At 42.4% G+C, this 15,873-nt stretch overlaps 1 protein-coding gene across 1 annotated transcript; it reads right to left on the bottom strand.

Annotated features, from left to right (window-relative positions):
• Window positions 1-1,160: 1,160 nt before the first annotated feature.
• Window positions 1,161-15,808, bottom strand: LOC118099216 (WD repeat-containing protein 26). The gene is made up of 14 exons (XM_035143608.2): window positions 15,058-15,808; window positions 13,013-13,112; window positions 11,829-11,885; window positions 10,414-10,550; window positions 9,247-9,344; window positions 9,008-9,164; window positions 8,712-8,850; window positions 8,065-8,205; window positions 7,565-7,684; window positions 7,055-7,200; window positions 6,293-6,371; window positions 6,073-6,202; window positions 5,601-5,795; window positions 1,161-4,834 (listed from the first exon to the last, which is right to left on the bottom strand). The coding sequence occupies exons 1-14, from the start codon at window positions 15,360-15,362 to the stop codon at window positions 4,809-4,811; spliced, it is 1,830 nt and encodes a 609-aa protein (XP_034999499.1). The 5' UTR covers window positions 15,363-15,808; the 3' UTR covers window positions 1,161-4,808.
• Between the last annotated feature and the right edge of the window lie 65 nt (window positions 15,809-15,873).

The raw sequence follows: 15,873 nt of genomic DNA, 5'->3' as shown, positions 1-15,873 counted from the left end.
GAGTTGTTATGCAAGTGAAGGCTACGACAGCTTCTCTCTCATGTTTGGAAGGGGAGGGCGAGGTGAGGGGCGTTCAGCTGCAATATGCAACTGCACCACTAGATGTCACTAAATTATACACACTGAATTGTCAAAGTGTCCCAGGCAGAGACATCAGTGCAGTCCAGTGATATGGTGGCCCTGGAGTGCAAAACACGTCGTCTTTTCTTACTTGCTGTTATGTTTTCTCATGTGCTTATTTGCTGCCATTGTGTTTTAGATAAGACTATTAATAGTAAATAGCATAGCTCTTGTGCCTGCTTGCTCCAAGATTACAGTACAGAACGATATAAAGTAGAACAGAAACAGTAAAAAAAAGAATTAAGTCTAAAATAAAGTAAAAGTAAAAGTGTATTGTAAATTAAATTAAGTGTATATCGAGTTAGTCAGAACCAGTGCCCATTAGTAGATTAGTTGTGATTATCAAATCATGTACATCATATAAATTATACTGTATATATATTATCATATATCGTATAAATGTGTCCAAATGTTCATTTTAATTCTTATACTATTTCCAGATTTGTTTTCAGTCTTTGTTGGGTATGTCCTTCATTTTTTACTGTCCTATGATACTACTCATTAAAAGAGTGAGATTCTCTCATTTGAAAAACATTTGCTTTTATACATAAAGGCTGATTCATTGAATTAATACCACTAGAATTAATGTTATTCTGATGGATTAGACATAATATATAACCATGAAATTGTGAAATAATCCAATACTTGTTGAACCCTATCAAATTATTATGAAATTGTGTTTCATCCTGCTTCTTTTTACATTGTTATAAATCAGAGTTAGGAAGTCATTTATTTTCATTTTAAAACATACGTTGGTTCTTTTTTCAGTATAAAACATTTACAGCAACATAGACAAACAGGATCAAGTCACTTATTTGTCTGCAACACAACAATCAAGTGGAAATCTACAGGATCTTTTTCAGTTACAGGTTTTATTATACATGTGTGCATAAATCTTTATGATCGTTTCTTTATTGGCTTCTTACTCATAATTTTACTATAAATTACTTTGGGTCTCACATTTTACCAGTATCCATGCTTAGAGAACCGGTTTCCTAAAGGGTGACGTTTCTATAGAAATGTATGGCCAACAACAAAGCTTACTCAAAATAATGTCACTTTATTGGCAATTGTTCTTGTCATTCCTAATTATTCTGGCATTGGAGATCCCCTCTCACCAGCTGGTCTGGCCCCACACATTGCTTTCAAAACATTTAGAAATCAACACTGAATTCACAAAACCGAAAATTCAAACCCAGTGTTTTCCACCATGAAACATGCTTTTTTCCTAAGACAGTGGTTCAGGGCCGAGCTGGATCTGCACAGTGGGGGTGTGAGTGGGAGAAAAAATGCTCCATTGGCATTTGATGGGCCGCCCTTGGCATCTGATAGGTAGACCTCACAAGCTCCTGGCCGATCAAACTTCCATGGACTATACTTCTTCTTTTTTTTCAAAACCCTGAATGCTTTATTGAAAATATGCATACATAACACTTTTCCTACACAACAATACAAAACAGTACAATCACTTTTGTAAATAACACACTGAACGCAAAACCCACACATCACCCCGTCCCGCCCCTCACCCAAGGAACTCAGAGATGCTACAGCAAGCCCTTAGTAATCCCCACCCAGCCCCTTACCCACAACCACCACCCTCACCTCAGAGAGAGAAATAAGACATATTTAAAATCAGAAACAACTCCCTTGGTAAACTCAAGACAGAAGAACAGAGTAGACACCAGGTTGCATACAGACATAGCATTTGCCCCCAGCAGGTGAATGATGGGCTTTACTGAAACTCATGTTAGGGTTCATTAGCGTGTGATTTGCCTCGGGTCTTCTGAAATGATGTTGGGTGTGGAAGAGGAGTCCGTTCTGCAGTCGGGGAGTCGAGGGTTCAAGACTGTGAATATCAGACCGTCACACTTGTTGTTTCTAAAGTGATTTGGCTTTGATACGGGTCAGAGCAGTGGCAACTGTCAAATCAACAATGGCACACCAAGAGAGATTTTGCTCAATTACACAGACATGCGATAAAGAAGATTCTCACATGAAGGAAACTCTTTAAAGGCGAGGGGTGGATAGTTCAAACCTGATTTGATTATAGGTAACACACTTCCTACAATGACTCTTCCTATTGGCATGGGTGTTACTGTGCATATTCATTTGTAATTGTAGTGGTAGATAAAATTCAACTGAACACAAAGAAACTAAGAAAAAAATATATAAAAGAAAGTTAAAAGGGATTTGTTAAGATTAAAAAAAAGTGAGGACTCCCAAGTGTCTGGTTATATTTTAATATGATCATACAGGGATAAAGGTCAACCCAAAAAAAAATGATATAATGTGAACAAAAAAAATTTTAAGTAACAAAAAAGTTCAATAAAAACAGACAGAAAAGCACTGTTTTTTAAACATTTTCACTGTATATCAGTCTGTAGCAAATAGTCATTACATACCCTGAAAAAGGGAGGAAGAAAGCTTTGAATGGTGCACTGACCACTGAAGTACTTGGCTGGAGAGCAATGGGGGAGTTAATGCTGAGTTCTCTCTAAGCTCCAACAGTGGCACCCTCCAGGTGAGGCTGCCATGATGCTTTATATGCAAGAGTTCTACAATGAAATAATCAGTCACCGCTTTTGGATGCATAGAGAGGGCTTGATTCCTTTAGCAATCTCCTGTCCGTTTTTTAAGTCTTTGCCAAAGCAGCCTTGTTTAAAGCCAAACGTCTGGCGAGTGTGGTGACTGCAAGGCTACAAGAACCTTATGGATTCACGCCGCTGCAGTAGGTGCAAGACGGCAATGAGACCACTCAAAGTGCAGTTGGGTGGAGGGAGGGGTGTCATACATACTGAAGGTTTGTGTGCAACTGTATGAACAGGAAGGCAGTTTGTGTATGTGTGTGTGTATGTGTGTGTGTTTCGCTCCCTAACTCTGCGGGCTCAGAGCATGGTTCTGATTATTGGTGCCTCCTTCTTCTCTCTAGGGCCGTGCTAACTACTCATTCAGTACGTTACAATCATCGAACTTCCCATATGAAATAACCCTTTGCTAATAAACACAACACTTAACAGCTTCTTTTTTTTTGTCTTTTCTTTTTTTTTTAAACATGCCTCGACCAAATTGCTCTTTCCTAAATTTCTCCCCACAAAGATGATTGGATGCCAATAACTCAGTGCCGTTTGAATGCCACGTGGTTAAGGAGAAAAACCAAACAAATGTAAAAAAACAAAGCCCCAGATTAAAAAAAGTTTTTCTTTTACAAAATGGCTCTCAAGTATTCTTTGTTCGACAGATAGAGGTCCTTACGGGGCTTTGGATAACTTAGAATCGATTTAAAATCCTCTTTACAATTTTACTATGGGATTATAGGATCGTAGGGGGGAGTATTTTTTTTGCTGGTGTGAATTGAACACGCATACAAAAACACACGAGCCAATTAAACCTGCACCCACAAATGTAATCTCTCACATTAATGTGTGCATGCATAAACTCTCGCACTCACTCACTCACACACACACGCGCCCACACACACACACACACACACAGACACAGAGGGACAGCAGTCACCGGCCTGCATTCGAAATCACACTTGAACCCTTGCATTTCTTTTGAGAAGGGATCATAGCGATCTGTCCCGACAGTGGAAACCCCACCTCACAGATAACGTCTGCCCCCTCCCTCGCTGCTGATATGTGACCTGTAATCCCTCTGTCCGTCTCCTCTTAGGCAGATGTAATGAAGTTGTGCGGTAGCTAGCTCGACAGAGGAGATGTCTTTTTTTTATTTGGGGTGGAGGGGGGCTGTCAAGTTGGAAACATTGCAGCGACTGTCCGTGTTAGGAGTTAAATTAAGGAATTAAAAAGTTTTGTTTTCCTAATGTCGAGAAACAGAAAGTGGAATCTTCAAGCTAAAGCTTTCCAAGGGCACTACTCAAGCTAAGATTCACCTCTTAAATGAGAATAAATGCTATGACTACCATTAAAATAAATTTCCAACATTTAGCATAGCCTTGTTTTTGTGTTCTTTGTCAGCTGGTCGGTCAGTTTTAGTTTTTTCAATGTGGATTTTCGGCTTTAGTCCAACAATGTGAAGAATATAGCAATAAGAGGGGGGAGAAAAAAAATACATACAGAAGTGTTGCTATATCCCCCTACGCATCATCCTGTCCCGAAAACACCCCACCCATGTCCATTGAGACATTTTACAGGTAGCTTGAGACAAAACAGGCAGACAAATGCAGTCCAATAGGTAGATGGTTGGTCTGCCGTGTCAGTCAGGCGGTGTCACAGGAACTTGATGTGCGCCGAGCTCAAGGTGGAGGTGGGTTTCCTGGGAAACTCTGCGAGGAACTGGCATGGCAGGTGACCATGCAGCGAGACAGGGGAGGGGAGGAGGAGGGTTAGTTGGAGGAGGAGAACAGCCTGTCACAACTCGCCACTGGATGGCGGACGTATTCCCGCTGGGCATTGACTGGAGTTTCCAGGCCTCTGGGTCGAGATCAAGTTTTGGATGAGGACTTGAAATTTCAGAGTGTCCGTCATCACCTCCACCATTTTGTCTAGGCCAGTCAGGAGACAAGTTTGTCTCGCTTTTTGTTTACTCTTTTGTCTTGGTGGCTTTTGTTGTGTTATTCTTGACTTCATTTCTGTTGTTGGATTTTATTTGCCAGTTTAGATTTTGTTTCACTGTGGGATTCTTGGATTGTTGTCAAAGAGAGATGTCATTTGCTCCATGAGTGACCATCAACTGTCCATGTTACTGCAGTTCTCTGAGGAAAGGAAAAGAGAGACATCAGGTAAATATAGTTACCACAATTATTTTGGTGGTTAAGAACTCAGCAGTCACAAAATGTGTTTTTTCCCTGGAGAAATCAGAAATTAAAACGAGTGTGTAGTAATTTTTAAATCTAATTCCGCTAATATGAAGCCTAGTCAGCAGCAAGGATAGCTTTGACCACTTTACTTCCACTCAATTAACTGGCACAACGGACAGCAATCTAGCTAGAACATAAAATAGCCATTGGCGAATACATGCTCGGTAGCTTTGCTGCTTGTAAAAAGTGGCAAGAAACACTAGCTTTTGATAGCCACAAGCTAAGCACCTCGCCACTGAGGAAACACAGACAGCTGAGGGAGCACAGGTGCAGTGTCAATTCATAGATACTTTTCCAAGAAAACAACTCAGTCACCAACAGGAGGAAAAAGAGGACATAACTCATTTGAAGTGAGTTGCTTTGTATGTAGCATGTGTGTTAATAAAAGGGTGACGGATTGTGGGTAATATGCTAATGAGTCCGGATTAGATTTGAGAGATTATTGCTAGTAATGGTTTGGTTCCAGTACAGAGCTTTCTAGGTGTGGGTTTGCAAAAATCGACCAGTGCAGGACTCTGCATTAGCATGTTACAAAACATTCACTGATCTGCTGCAGCCAAAGAGTTGGTCAAGTTTTCTCAAGTAGATGCTACCCATGACAGTATTTAAGCCAATGACGTTCACTTGCACTGTGGTAAAAAAAGACAGATCTAGCTTTTACCGTTGAGTCCGTCCGCCTCTTGCGAGTCGTGGAACGGCGCAGGACCCCAAATCCGCACTGTGCCGTCGTCTGAGGCGGAAGCAATGAGTCCTGGGATGACCGGGTTCCAGCTCACACAGTTTACTGTGCGTGTGTGGCCTGTTAGCTCAGCAATGGGAAGCTCGCCACGCCGGTGCCAGATGTACACTTTGTGGTCTGTGGAGTGGGGGGGGGATGACGACGTGAAAGCAAAGACATGAGTGGGAGTGAATATGAGAACAGAAATAAATGCATTAGGTTAAAGCAAACAAGGGAACAACAGTGTAATGTATTCATTTTTTCACAAGCCAGGCAATGAACAATCCAAGAACATCCAGGGAACAAGAGGAAGGGAAAAATAAAAAGTTAGCAGAGGCAGTTTAAGATCATAGTGTTCAACACTGAGCGCCATATATTGAATTAAGTATTAAAACTTGGAATATTTTGACTGCACCTTCACTGCCACTTGCAATGAAGGCTTCGTTGTGTCCTCCAAAGCATGAGTGGATGGTGTAGAAGCCCTGGGTCACACCTTGGTACTTCCTCACCAGTACCCGGTCTTGAAGGTCCCACAGGTGTACTCCCTACAAAAGGTAGAAGAATACATTGTAACTACTGACATGTCCTGTATAGTGTTCGTAAAAACATCAGTAGTAGTTGGACAAAGGGCTTACCTGAGTTGCTACATTTAACAAAGCTAATCTTCCATTCTTTGAAACAGTAAAAGACATAATAGGGTGGTCCTCTTGAACTCTGTAAAGGATAAACAGACACAGGCAATCAGCTACACCCAATATAATACAGAGGAAATCCTTGTAGCATAGTTTGTTGTGCCAACTTGTGCGACCTTTTCCCAGAATTTGTGGTTGAACTTTTACTAAAGTGTGTCTTGTCCAATAGCAGGGAGGACAAACCCAACTGAAAGTACAATCATACAGTATATTTGTATGAAGGGAAAATATTAAATTATCTTTCTATTAGGACTCTAAAAACTACGCTTATGTAGACCATACATTGCTTTAAGAATTCATCCTATAAATTAAGCTGCTTTCAGTCATACACTGAACTCAAGACTTTCTCCTGAAATTATCTGGAGGGGCTGTATGTGACAACGCAAATGTCCAAGTCAGGTGATGTGATATTTCTCCTGCTGCTTTCTTCATATGTGCAAGACAAATTCCGGAAAAGTATGCACCCACTTATTCAGACATTTTCTCATGTCATGACAGAAAACTGCCTTACTGTTAATGACTGTTATTAATGAATAAAATCAACATTAGTATCATTGTCTTCAGAAGAAAATCTGTGTCATTTTGGAACATGATAAAATGCACATTTTAGGAATTAAAAGTTATATATATCCTATATATTATAGTAAACATTGAACCTTTATCTACATATGCATCAGTACAGGTGGTAGGAAGGTTGACACGCACATGTTTCTGTCCGTAAGGTCCTCAAAGTTGTAACCCCGGATACGCTGGTGGGTGTCCGACGCCAGCACTGTCCTGCCATCATTCAGGCACCACAGGCACTGTACTCGTACGCCCTCCCAGGAGTCCAACAAGTTACCATCTAGGTCCTGACAACGACAGACAGAAGAACACCCCCCTCATCTCTTAATCGGGGATTGAAGACATGAACAAAGTACAAAAGGACGACCAACAAGTAGATAAGCTTGACACCCAGACGAGGTATCAATCAGAACAACATGATAGTGGCTTTTTTAGAATAATTAGGTTGCACATATAATCATTTCCAGGGCACCATGGAGACCACCACAGAGACCTGCCTATCTCGATCATTGGGTTCATGGCTGGAAAATCAATACATTGAAAGATACACTTATCTTAATGCTGCCTGTTTAAAGTCACAGCATACCATATAATACAATGGGAAAAATGGCAGAAAAATACACTTACTAGCAAAAAATCTAATTTACTTACACACTGATAAAACTGCCCCCTCTGTCCCCCGGTGACGAAGCGTTTGCCGTCGGGGTTCCAGGCCACACTGGTCAGACTGTCTTCATGGGACTGGGATATTTTGTTCCGCAGCTCCCCCGTCTGGTGGACAAAAAGATTGACAATGACAGTGGGAGAAAAATGAGGGGGAAGGGAAACAACAAGAAGAAACGTTAAGTACATGTGGGGGAGGGGTGAATAAAAGGAGAAGAAAGAGGAGGGGGTGGGAAGAGCGGAGAGGTCATTGAGTACACACAGTCAACAGAATATCTGTGGAAGACTCAATGCACGTTTTTCTTTCCCACTGGCCTATATATAGATTAGAAGGCCCCAGTCTTTGACGTGACTGATAAGACGCTTTACTTCCCATTTTCACAATCAAGTACGCAGGGGAAAAAAGGGACAGACATATGAAAACACTGTTAGAGGTATCACAAGTAAACGGGGGATTAAGAATATAGCTCAAAACAGAGAGACGTTACCTGCACATTCCAGAGCCAGAGCTCGGAGCAGTCGTCAGGTCCACAGGCGATCAGATAGGTGTCGTCGGGACTCCAGGCTAAGTAGGAGACTCCGTACGCGTGACCTTCGAGGGTTCGCAGCAGCTTCAACTGGTGGCTCTCCTACACAAAGACAGGATTAAGATGATTATGATAAAAATTAGAGACACGCTGAAGGGCTGGGCTCGTGTTTGCAGTGGTGCGAGGATTTCAGGTATTCAAACCAGAGTTAAACCAGCACATTGGTGAAATGTCAGACAGGAAAACAGATACCAGTGTTCATTTCCCCAAACAGAGATTATGTAATTGTACATACCATATTTAATGATACATCTGAAACAACAGAAGGTTACATTCAAAGGCAATGGTAACGCATATATATTTAGAGTATGACCTTTTTAGAGCCTCTGAACAATACGTTTGTTATTAAAGTCATTTACCAGGTAAGTAATACAGCTACAGTAAATGTGCTTTTACCATGAAGAAAGAGAAAATAATTCACTGTCAGTTGTCAGAAGACAAACCTGCTGGCAAAATGTTCAAGCAGCCCTAACCACTACATTTCAGCAGGACATAGACTAAATCATAAGTATGGCCGTGTGTATGTCTATTGCATTTTTTGCACTCACCGGGTCCACTTGCCATAATATGACAGTGGTATCTTTGGAGCCTGTGGCTAGTTTGGTGCCATCGTTTGAAAACTTGCAGAACCACACCTCGTTACAGTGCTCTGTCAGAATCTGCTGCGTGTAACAAGGGAACTGCTTCCTGTGACGGGGAAAAAAATGACCTGGGGTTAAAATCTTCACCGTGTGATGCAGCAATGGTTGGTCCTGCTACCGTATATTGTCTATATCTCAAAATGCTGCAACAACTGTAAATAAATTAATTTGGGAGAGCAATATGCTAGCTGTGCAGTACAAACCTGCTGCAGACATGATCGAGGAGGAGAGAGACAGAGTCCAGGTTACTGTCCATCTTGGTGTTATGATACAGGCAGCGGTCCCTCTGCAGCTCCACCGCTTGCCGCAGCAGGGTCTGCAGCCGCCGTGGGGGCAGCATCACAGACGGTGGCAGGTACGCTACATGGAAAGAGTAAAGACATGTTGACCTCTCATATAGGTTGTTTGTATAACTCTGTGACGATATTTGTCAGCTCCTCACTTTGTAATTTGTCCAGCAGTCTGCAGCGTGACACGGTGCCCTTGCCCTCCCACTCCGCCTTGGCCCTCAGATCCTCAGCGTGGCTACACATTAGGTACCTGCACAGACGCAAAAAGACATTTCAAGCGTTTAGCTATTAACCAACTACTATATGTATAACATTTCCTCCATATACAAGACCATACGCAGTACAGATTAGATTTATTGCAGATGAACATCTAACACGGAACAAAACTTTAGTTGCCTCAAACACAAGTGGTACAGAATATATAATGAGGCAACTCAAATGCAGGTACTGAATGAGGAACAAGCTGGAAGTAATTTCTTTGACAGTTTTAAGGACACATTTGGACACTGTTAACAAATTGACCGAGACAGGTGACAGATCAATAAATGAATCCTTCAGGTGAGCGACAAGCTGTTATAACAAACAGGCTTATAGGTGAAAGCAAGTGCTCTATTCCAACTAATTAAAAAGGCAATGGATGAGAATACTTTTTAGCTGAAAGCATAAGGTGTTGATCAGACTATGGATTCGATGATCAAATAATGTAGCTAGTGGCACTCTTACATTTTATGTCTTGAGAAAAAAATGTACGTATATGTGTATTAGTGAACAAAGCCAATAACAACCTTGGAATATTGTTGATTCAGTCATTGATTTTTAACACGTTATCAATATAATCTTCATTAGTGCAGGTTCAGACAACAACAAAAGTCATGAGTAAATAACTAGTTTTTAAAAACTCGATGAAACTGACCAAAGCCATTTCGGACAGGACCTGCGGGTAAAATTGGCTACAGAGTCTACCCAGAGTTTGCCTTTGACACATGCACAACGCAGCGGGAGGTTCTCTGCACAGAAGCGTTGGCAACAGCAACAAATCCTCTGCATTATTCAGTCAAGAGGTGGAGCAACTGGGAGCAGCAGACAGAGGAAGGAAGTGACATTAACTCTGCTGCTTAGATCACAGGTCGTACAATTGTTAAATATGCCAGAAGTGATAAACCAATTAGAACTTAAATGTCAACTACTTTAGGTGGGAGCTGTATCATGAGTGATTACAGATGTATCGAAGAGTTACATGGGTATACACAGTAGCTGTTCAGAGGGTGAACTGTCATGTAACTGCTGTGAGACAGGTGCGATATAAGTTGTATAAGTACCCGCTGAGAACGTGGATGCGATCTGTGTTGTACTTGAGAGGCGTCAGCTCTCCCCGCAGCACCTGCAGAGCCTCCAGGACTTTGCCATCCTCCAGATACTCCAGGTACTTCTGCTGCAGCAGCAGGAACTTCATACGCTGAGCAGAGGAAGAGAAACAAGAGATTTTATGAGAGATGACCTCAGTAGAGAAGGAAGACAGATAAGATTGAACTACCTCAACTTTCTCTGTAACATTGACTAGACCACTGATTACACAACAGATTATTACTATTATTATTATAGGACATAAATGTTCACATTTCTACGGGTTTAGCTGAACACTGACATCACCAAATTCCCCCGAATGAAATTAATGCCGTCATTTGTAATCAAAACTAGCTGTACCGTATTCCAAAGGCTGGATGATCTCATGATCAGAATATATTTATAGATTTGCACAAGACATATGGAAATGTCAACATCAGCGGCCTGCAGCCTTCATACTGAAGAACACTGGCAAGTGTTTATCAGTTGCTGCTGCTGGTCAACATTGAGTCATATAAAGTGTCAGTTTTATCTAGGTATGCAGTAGGAGTCACAGCTCTGACAACTGGTGTAACCACAGTGGCACCTACTGCACATTGACCCACGAAAACATCAACCCACGAATTGTGGTTGCAGGCACAGACTTCTAACATCTGACTGAGGCACAGGGGAACATTGTGGCGGTAATGCCAGCTAACTAGCATGCTAGCAAAGGCTAATTAACCTGAGCCGAGTAGTGTATGAAGTATTTAACGTTAAACCGATCCCACAGTGTAACGGTTTATTCCGTTCAAAAGGCAAATAACTATGGAAGTTGTTTCGCTTTCAGTAAAACCTAAATTTAAGAATATTTCAAATACAGACAAAGAATCATCTTTCAATCAAAAATGATGGGTGTATTTTTTAACAGGGTTGCAAAACATTATTCATTCCCTAATTGATAAGTCTGCCATTATATTCTTAATTATTTGATTTGTTCATTTGATATTGTGGAACCTTCTGATCACAAGTATCTACAGAACAAGGTGACTTCTTTGAATTGCCTCTGTTGTCTCTAACACTTGAAATATCCAACAGATTACTATAGAAAATAAAACAATAAATCTATAATCAAAATAATCTCAGAATAATCTTCAATTGTCAATCAAATTGATCAATCAGTTTTTTCAACCGACTCAAACACCATTCCCTGATTTGAACGTGACACCCATTCCTGTCGCTACACTTTCCCAGGCTTCACCCAGAACATTTTAGAGTTCACTGTTCCACAACAAGAACATGCAGCTCTGCATTATCACGTCGCAATTCTGGAACCTCCAGCTGTGCCTGTTAACTGACCGAATGACTGTCATTCATCCCGGTGGTTCAGGTTTGGGCAAAGGGAGCTTACCACAATAGCATTGGGAGAATGCATCAGTGCTCTCAGCTCGTTGAGATCATTCTCAGCCTGGTCCAAAACAAAGGGATGTTGATAGAGGGGAGGGAGAGGGAGAGAAATGGGTTAGCTCAGCAGTTTCCATACATGCACAGGAAAACAAAAAAATTAAAAGGAAGAGTAATACACATCTATGGTCGCATTAATATTTAAGATGAGTAAACAGAGGCTTTAACAATAACTGACAAAATGCAACAAAGCACCTTTGTGTCTCTTAATAAAACACTTCCCACTTTTACTATCTGTTGGTAAAATGTAACTTTAGGATCAAAACAAGTGCCAAATGAATGGCTGCTTTTCTATTGGTTTGTAGAGAGTTCAAACATACGTGCCACATCCAAAGATTTATCACCGCTCAGCTCAAGGCTGAATTAATTTTCCAGCCGCCAGTTCTGACATGTGTTCATTATTCCAGAAGATTCACAAGGCAGCTGAGAGCTATTCTGTGGTAAGAACGAGGTAAAACAACTAGGACTGGTGATTTAAAGCCAATTAATTATGCTGCGTTGTGCTTTGGGTGTTCTAATTAAATTAATTATGATGTTTGATATGTATATAACAAGGCAAGTGCCCTATTATTTTGTTACAAAGCAGCACGGTATGGTTTGCCAGACCTTGCAAGCATAATCCTGAGTGGGTTTACTTTTATAACTTACTGATCCTTCAATATTTAACAACTGACCAGCCTAACAGTATTTCCCGTCACCAAAAGTCAGATTTCTTCCCTGAACTCTAAATATTAACAGTTAATAAACAGATAAAATATTTTATGTGCAGCTATGTGCACAAAATTTCAACACTAATATCTGTTGGTAAAGAAAATAGTTTCATGTCAAATATTGTGACTTATAGACAGTTGTGAATGTGTATAGGTCCTGTAAAAAGTCTTAATACAGGCCCAAATGCAGACTTAATGTACTTTACTGATGCTTTGACATGCTGCCTTCAATAACTAATAGGGATCATGTTTGTTTTTCTTGCCAGTCCATATTAGATACATCTGAGATGCCAACTGCTGGTTTCTTGTCCAAGCTCTCCATGTTACAGCACAATATGGACAACAGATCCCAAAAATGTGTCACTAATTCCCAAACCATGAAGTGCTCGGTGTTATGCAACCATGGCAACGCATGACCAACCTTGTCCCATTCCCCCTCCATGACATGGTTGCGGAACTTGGTAGCAGACGAATGTTCCAGTCTGCAGCCTGACTCCTGCATCAGCAGGTCCACTGTCTGACTGCAGAGACACAGAGAGGAAGAGGGGAAGACAAAGTGAGACCGACGTATAGACACAAGGCAAATGAGATGAAAGAAAGGAGAGGGTGACTTTTAAAATGACATAAAATCAAAGAGCCAAAGAAAATGTGAGCTTAATCAGCATGGTGTTGAAAGGCCAGGACATGATTATATTAAATTACATTTCCAGGTAGAATATTCAACTTTTATTAATGATCTAATCATTTATTACATGTTACCATGTAAGATAGTCATATTTTTTGTGGGGGATCTACAACAACAGTTTTAGCATAGGGACCATATTAACATGACATTATAGATGTCCTTCTCAGATCATTATTTGTGGACAATGGCAGGTCCACTTGCATGAACCTGGCCTACACTGCAGTTGAGATTATCCTGTCAGAGCCTGTCAGCCATGAACCGTGTCCATCTGTCCAAACACCACCATCTTAGCTAAACACACGCCACCAACACAAACAGGTCGGCTGAGATGTGTCTGATTAGTGTGTGTGTGTGTGTGTGAGATAATGTAAGTGGGATGGGGATGGGGGGGCTGACACCTTCAGCAGCATGATGACATCATTCCCAGGTATCAATGGAGTGGCGCAGCAGCTCAGCCTTTTCCTCCAGCTGGCTGCTACGGCGATTCCACTTGTGTTTTCCCCACTGAAACGCAGGGGCTCCGTGTCACAGAAAGTAATGCCATGCACCCCCACCCCCCTCTCTGTAAACACAGTGCTGCTAGGTTGTCTTTCATAATGCCTTATTATGGAAGGCTACACTTTCTCAGCTGGATAGCAGAGACCAAGGGGTGTGAAGTCATCCAAAAGCCACTTTGAAGAAGAGGGTTAGACATTCCTTCATATATTAAAATCAGGATTTTAACACTTTCTAAATCAGCTGGTATACAGCAAATTCTGTTCAACCCAGGACTATTGACTGCTGCTGCCTTTAGATAAACACATGCCCCTCACTGTTCCTGACTCTTTTCCCACATGACAGTGACACACAAATATATAATAAAAAGACACTGATCTATTATATCACGTTCATATAAAATGGGGATGAATGTGGTGAATAACAGAGCTGCTGGAGATGACAGCTGAAAACGTGCGCAGAGTGCACCCTGAATACTAAAATAACCACCACGGCTTTCATAACCGTGCTCGTTATTACAGTGTGGCCCGACCTATTAAATGTTCCTCCCGTGGACTCACACACAATAAGAGCCGTGTTATTTCTCTTCCCCCCCGTGGCATTCCAGGCTGGAAAAACGCAGAATACCATAAACCACCAACATTGACAAACCCGCACATCAACATTTCGTCCGCATTTTTTTTTTTTTTTTTGCGCAATAGCCACAAAAATAAACACTCGACGATCCTGCTCATGTGCTTTAAATAAGGAGCTAAATCGAGTTCATCCATTCTCATGACACTGGTGTTACGCTTTGCAAACCACAACAAGTCTTCTTTCCCTGTGGAAACCCTTAGATTCCCAACGTTAGATGATGTAATGCCTTTAATTCAGTGCTAAATCTATAACGTTAATTAAAGCATCATGGCGCTGCAGCCATTTAACGCACATCTAAGCCCACGACGGATTCGTGAAGCTGCCAAACGTTGGATTGTGTTACACGTTTGCCTTTTAAAGGTTTAAAGCCCGGACACAACACCTCAGCGCAGGCTAGTGCTGTTAGCAACCAAGCTAACGGTTTTATTGTGCAAGATGGACCCCTTCTTTCTACCAACAGCCGAGCTCACAGGCTAACTGCCCCATCCCCCCATGTTTGTGTATGTCAGGCGCACGGATGGAACCGTACCAGCTGCAGTTTCACACTTTCGCACCAAACACCAGTAAAACCCGTCAAACCTCTCATGTTCAACCCCGGAGTTGCAAGCGTTTGTGTGTTTTCCCTCGACTGACACGCCGAATAAACTTACTTTAGCCCCAGTCCGTGGAGATGTTGCCCTATTAGTCGTATGACATCTTCCTCCGCCTGCGAGAGTCGTTTCTTCTTCTTCAGCGAACCGACCTCGGAGGCCGAAGTCGTGGAGGCGGACGAAGTCCCCGAACCGGGCCCGCTCGAGGACCCGTTACTGGTACCGACACTGTTCCCGTTGTCTGTGCTGGAGAGGAGCCCGTTGGAGTGGCTTCCGCCGGCCGAGGATGACTCCCCGTTTTGTGCACTATTTAGGCAGGAAAGCTCCGAGGATTCTTGTCCCTGTCCTGCCCCGTTTGCCTGCATGCTGCCGCTGAGGATGTTGACGACGCTACGGTTGAACTGGATGGCGGAGGTGGCTTGAGAGTGCGGGGAGTGCGAAGCAAGTCCTAGGGCAACTCCGGAGAGGCCTGTCACAACTGCTGAAGCCCCGGGCTCTCCTGCTCCCTCCGCCGCCGAGGCTCGGTGCTTCTTCCGCGGGGGCGGCGACGCTCCGCCGGTGTCCGAGTCGGAGGAGGAGGAAGCGGAGGCCAGAGTTTCCTCACCGAGAGCGGCCGTGGTTAGAAGCCGGCGGAGCTCCGGGTGGGAAATGGAGGTTGCGCTTCCAGGTTTGAGGGCTCGTTGTCGGGCTGTGGACGGACTGTCACTCCGGCGGCCCTGACAGTTCGCCCGTTTTTGTTGTTGTTTCTCTCCAAACAGCTGCAGCTCTAATGGAGTCCTTACGCCCTGACGTAACCGGAAATTCCTACACTACCAAGCTTCCGGGTAGAATATAATCCATGGGTGGTGCATAATAATTTAATCTGTCAACAAGAAC

The sequence above is a fragment of the Hippoglossus stenolepis genome, chromosome 20 (genome assembly GCF_022539355.2).
Source record: "Hippoglossus stenolepis isolate QCI-W04-F060 chromosome 20, HSTE1.2, whole genome shotgun sequence".
NCBI lineage: Eukaryota > Metazoa > Chordata > Actinopteri > Pleuronectiformes > Pleuronectidae > Hippoglossus > Hippoglossus stenolepis.
This window is presented reverse-complemented; position numbering and strand designations above follow the sequence as displayed.

Bases quoted from the DNA above. Each gene is read 5' to 3' on its own strand.
- LOC118099216 (XM_035143608.2), bottom strand. From the start codon at position 15,362: ATGCAGGCAAACGGGGCAGGACAGGGACAAGAATCCTCGGAGCTTTCC. The intron at 13,113-15,057 runs GTAAGTTTATTC...GTGTCTCTGCAG, and splicing joins CTCCACGGACTGGGGCTAAA to TCAGACAGTGGACCTGCTGA. The intron at 11,886-13,012 runs GTTGGTCATGCG...GTTTTGGACCAG, and splicing joins TGGAGGGGGAATGGGACAAG to GCTGAGAATGATCTCAACGA.